At 40.2% G+C, this 4618-nt stretch overlaps 1 protein-coding gene across 3 annotated transcripts in view; it reads left to right on the top strand.

Annotated features, from left to right (window-relative positions):
• nol12 (nucleolar protein 12) overlaps positions 1–4618 on the top strand; it is a 25794-nt gene that overhangs the window by 16762 nt on the left and 4414 nt on the right. For 2 of the 3 annotated variants that reach the window (XM_043679935.1, XM_043679937.1), the window contains exon 5: positions 1658–1794. In XM_043679935.1, the coding sequence (XP_043535870.1) occupies positions 1658–1794 (137 nt within the window). The remainder of the gene's footprint in view (positions 1–1657; positions 1795–4618) is intronic. The other variant, XM_043679936.1, reaches the window with a different exon arrangement.

Genomic DNA, 4618 nt, shown 5'->3' with positions numbered 1-4618 from the left:
GGCCTGCTGCAATGTTCCAGTGAAGCTCAACGCAAACTGGAGGAACAGCATCTCATCTTCCAACTGGGCATGTTACAGCCTGCCGGTCTCAACATTGAATTCAACAACTTCAGATGATTATCCCATCTCGACCCCTCTGTTTTCATTCTGCTCCGCAATTTTATTTCATTTATTTTATTTACCGTTTTTAAAAAAAAAAATAATTTTTTTTTCAATGTTGTGTACCTCATATTTCTTGATTGTCTGTCTTTCTCTCGCTCCCCACTCTCTCATCACCTTTTTTCTCTCCTCTTCCCCCTTTGCTACCCTTCTCCCGTTTTCCATTTTGCTTCTGCTTCACTGCCCCTCCTCCTCTCCTCTCCTCCTCCCCCCCCTCATTCCCCACATATTTTGTCACATAGCACTGACTTCAGCCTTGGTCATTCACAGCTCCTAATCTCCCTATAATCTCTCTGTGCACTGTCATTATCACCTCTTTATTGCTACCTTTACTTCTGGAGCCATGACTCACTTTCCCTCAGCCTAGTATAAATACCTCCCTATTTCTCTCCTTTATTTTAGCTTTGACAAAGGGTCAGTTGGATTCGAAACGTCAGCTCTTTTCTCTCCTTACAGATGCTGCCAGACCGGCTGAGATTTTCCAGCATTTTCTCTTTTAGTTCCATAATGCTGCTGTTTTAGTAGTTTGGTCGGGGGAGCGCTTTTTATTTACAATGCTCTGATATATTATTTAGAAAATACAACCAGAGTACCAAGGACAGTTTGTTTAGTGGAGATTTATTGTAGAAGAAGAGTTAACACTGACTTTTAAATCTTAAGCTTCTCACACAATGGGTGTCATCATTTTGACTATTAAAATCAGCACGTTGAGATCCCCCCTGTCCTAGTCACCTGTGCTTATCTGTCAACCAATATCATATAAATCAAGTGTCCATTTGCCTCATTATTCCTTGAGGCATCCTATTATACCTAAATTGTTTGCAACATTTCCTTACATCACAACTGTATCAGCATTTTAAAAGTGGCCACATGGCACCTTGGAATGCTGTGAGTGAATTTTTTAAAAGTTCTACATAAATACAAGCTCCTTTTGCCTTCCAGATGCCAATGCAAAATTTTCTGAATGCATGATGGAATTTACAATAGGAACTTTGATTTAACTACTGTTTTTGCAGCAACAATTTGTTTTGATACAGCACCATTAACATCATGAAATATTCCATGGCACATCACAGGAACATTGGTAAAACAATGTTTGATGCCAAAAATCTGACCACAAACAACATGAGTTAATTGGGCAGGTGATGAAAAGTTTAGACAAAGAGTTTGCTTTTGAGAAGTTTCTTAAAGGAGCAGAATATTGTTGAAATGTGGGAATTTTAAGGATGGGATTCCAGATCTGAAGGCCCAGCTTTTCTTAATAATGCTATCAGTGCCTGCTTGAGCAAGGTTTTAGTTGGTCGACTTTTCATAGCTGCATTTTTTGTCTGAAACGAAACCAATCTCAAAAGCATTTGCTCCATTTTTGCTCTTCAAGCACAAAATTGAAGACATTGTACTGAATGCTGGAGATTATGATTCATCTCTCACTGCTACCTATGATTGAGTGTTGGGGTTAGCATTTCAAATGTGATTTTATTCTCATGTTACCAAATAGGATTGTGTTTTTTTTTGTCGATTACCTTTGAAGCCTGAAGACGCTGAGGAAGAGCAGACGTTGAAGAGAGATGATCTGAACGTGAAAAGAGACAATCCCTTACCAAGGAAAGGAGCTGAACCCATTATGTCTGCAAAGTAGGTGAAATATTTGAGGACCTGATCCTTCATTGGGTTTAGAGGAGAGAAAAGATCAGACTGAGTCAAAGATAAGGATGGTAAAGGGGGAAGAAAGGCAAAGTTCATCAAGGTTAGAAGGGATCAGAAAAGGTAGCAAACAACTGTACCATAAAATCTTCAAAAAATCAAGAGCACAAAATCAATGTATTCTTCCCCATTGACCCAGATAAAATTGATTAAAAAATTGAGTCTTTAAAAATTAGGTTTAAAACGTTGAGAATCATTGAAAGTTTAATTGGTTGGGGTGAAAGGAAATTAGAAGGGCTAAAAAGAAATGTAAAACAAAAATTTTTAGATAATATAAAAGCTAGTGCCTGCATAAATAAAGAAAAGTTAGAAAGGGAGATGCTGTTTGCAATGAAAAGGAAGTCAAAATATATGGGATCAAGGGGCAAAACCATGAAATATTTCATTTGTCCATCGTGAATGTTGGTGGAAGTGTGAGCATAGTTGTTTTCTCAGAGGTTATACAGCAAACAAATCAAGATAGAACCTTGTGAAGCAAGAGTTGGTTCTTTGAAAATTAACTGAATTGTATGATGGGGGAGGTTAATTGGGCTGAGGTGGGGTGGAATGGTATTGCTGATATCAAAGGAAAGTGCAGCAATGTGTAAGATGAAGTCATAAAACCTGTGGACCCGGTGGTTAAGTGGTTTACCAGATTCATTGAGGCAATTCACTTCGATAAAATGGAAACTTCTCCTGAATAGAATAGATAGAGAGTAAAGATATGAGAGGTACTGTGAATAAATAAATAAAAACAACAATGCAGGCCAACAAGTCACTCAAATCAATTCTTATTCCAGGTACTTTGTCCTGAAGGGGTATTAGTGAACATAGACTTCAGTGTTGGTTCACGATTATGCGTGGCAATGCATTGCAGTTGTTTGCTGTTGATTTCTGACCAAGAGTTCTTTCCCCTTTCCTCCTGCCTTTGGTGTGTTGGATGTAGTTATAAGATGGTATTCAAACCTGTCTGTCCAAATTATGAATGTACTTTTCTTGGTCAAGTCTTGAATTGGTGCTTGAAACTGGACCTCCTGCTCAGAGGCAGAGGCACTACCCACAAGTTATCTGCCAAGAAATTATTTAAAACCGCTGACAAAGCACAAAGATTTACTTCAAAGGGTGTAGTATCTTAAATAGATTGATGCAAGAGGATGAGATGCTTATGGTATGGTGAGAGACTAGTTTCTCCATAATACTGAAGGATTAGGAGATTCAATAAATCTAACTACTACTGAGTGCAATGCAAGCATGAATAGAGAAAGACAGTTTTCTCTAGTTGGGGAGCATGTGGCGAAGAGTGATTAATTTAAAATGATCACTGAAAAAAATTTGGAGGAATTTCTTTTTGAATATAGAAATGATTTGGATGTGGACATAGAAGGGGTATGGTTAGAAAGTTTGCAGATGACATCTAAATTGGTGGTAGTGGACAATGAAGAAGGTTATCTCAGAGTACAGCAGGACCTTGATCATATGGGCCGAGGAATGGCAGTTGGAGTTTAACTTGGATAAATGTGAGGTATTGCATTTGGAAAGGCAAATTATGGCAGGACTTATACCTGTAATGGTACGGTCTGGACAGAGTGGACGTTGGGAAGATGTTTCCATTGGCGGGAGAGACGAGGACCCAAAGGCACAAACTTAAGAGTAAAAGGAAGGTCCTTTAGAACGGAGGTAAGGAGAAACTTCTTTGGCCAGAAGGTGCTGAATCCGTGGAATTCATTGCAACAGAAGGCTTGTGGAGGTCAGGTCATTGCATATGTCTAAAACTGAGATACATAAGTTCTTGGAAAAGCGAAGCAGGTCAGGCAGCATCCAGGGAACAGGAGAATCGACGTTTCGGGCATAAGCCCTTCTTCAGGCTTATGCCCGAAACATCGATTCTCCTGTTCCCTGGATGCTGCCTGACCTGCTGTGCTTTTCCAGCAACACATTTCCAGCTCTGATCTCCAGCATCTGCAGACCTCACTTTCTCCTCCATACATAAGTTCTTGTTTGCTAAGAGGATTAAAGGCTACGGTGGTTAGGGAGATCCTTGGAGTGCCACTTTTGGAATACTGCATTCACAATGACAGGAAAGATGTGATACTTGAAAGGGTTCAGCAAAGATTTACAAGGATGTTACCAGGGTTGGAGAGTTTGAGCTACAGGGAGAGGCTGAATAGGGTGAGGCTGTTTTCCCTGGAGAGGCTGAGGAGTGACATTATAGAAATCTATAAAATCATGAGGGGCATGAATAGGGTGGTAGCCAGGGTCTTTTCCCCAGGGTAGGAGTTTTTTGAAGAAGTAACAAAGAAGATTGATGAGGGCAGAGTAGTAGGTGTGATCTATATGGACTTCAGTAAGACATTCAACAAGGTTCCCCATGGGAGACTGATTAGCAGGGTTAGATCTCACAGAATACAGGGAGAACTAGCCATTTAGATATAGAACTGGCTCAAAGGTAGAAGACAGAGGGTGGTGATGGAGGGTTGTTTTTCAGACTGAAGGCCTGTGACCAGTGGAGTGTCACAAGGATCGGTGCTGTGCCCTCTACTTTTTGTCATTTACATAAATGATTTGGATGCGAGCATAAGAGGTACAGTTAGTAAGTTTGCAGATGACACCAAAATTGGAGGTGTAGTGGACAGTGAAGAGGGTTACCGCAGATTACAACAGGATCTGGACCAGATGGGCCAATGGTCTGAGAAGTGGCAGATGGAGTTTAATTCAGATAAATGCGAGGTGCTGCATTTTGGGAAAGCAAATCTTAGCAGGACTTATACACTTAATG

Source organism: Chiloscyllium plagiosum, chromosome 39 (assembly GCF_004010195.1).
Source record: "Chiloscyllium plagiosum isolate BGI_BamShark_2017 chromosome 39, ASM401019v2, whole genome shotgun sequence".
NCBI classification, from domain to species: Eukaryota; Metazoa; Chordata; class Chondrichthyes; order Orectolobiformes; family Hemiscylliidae; genus Chiloscyllium; species Chiloscyllium plagiosum.
The sequence above is the reverse complement of the archived record's forward strand: the minus strand, read 5'-3'. Positions and strand labels throughout refer to the sequence as shown.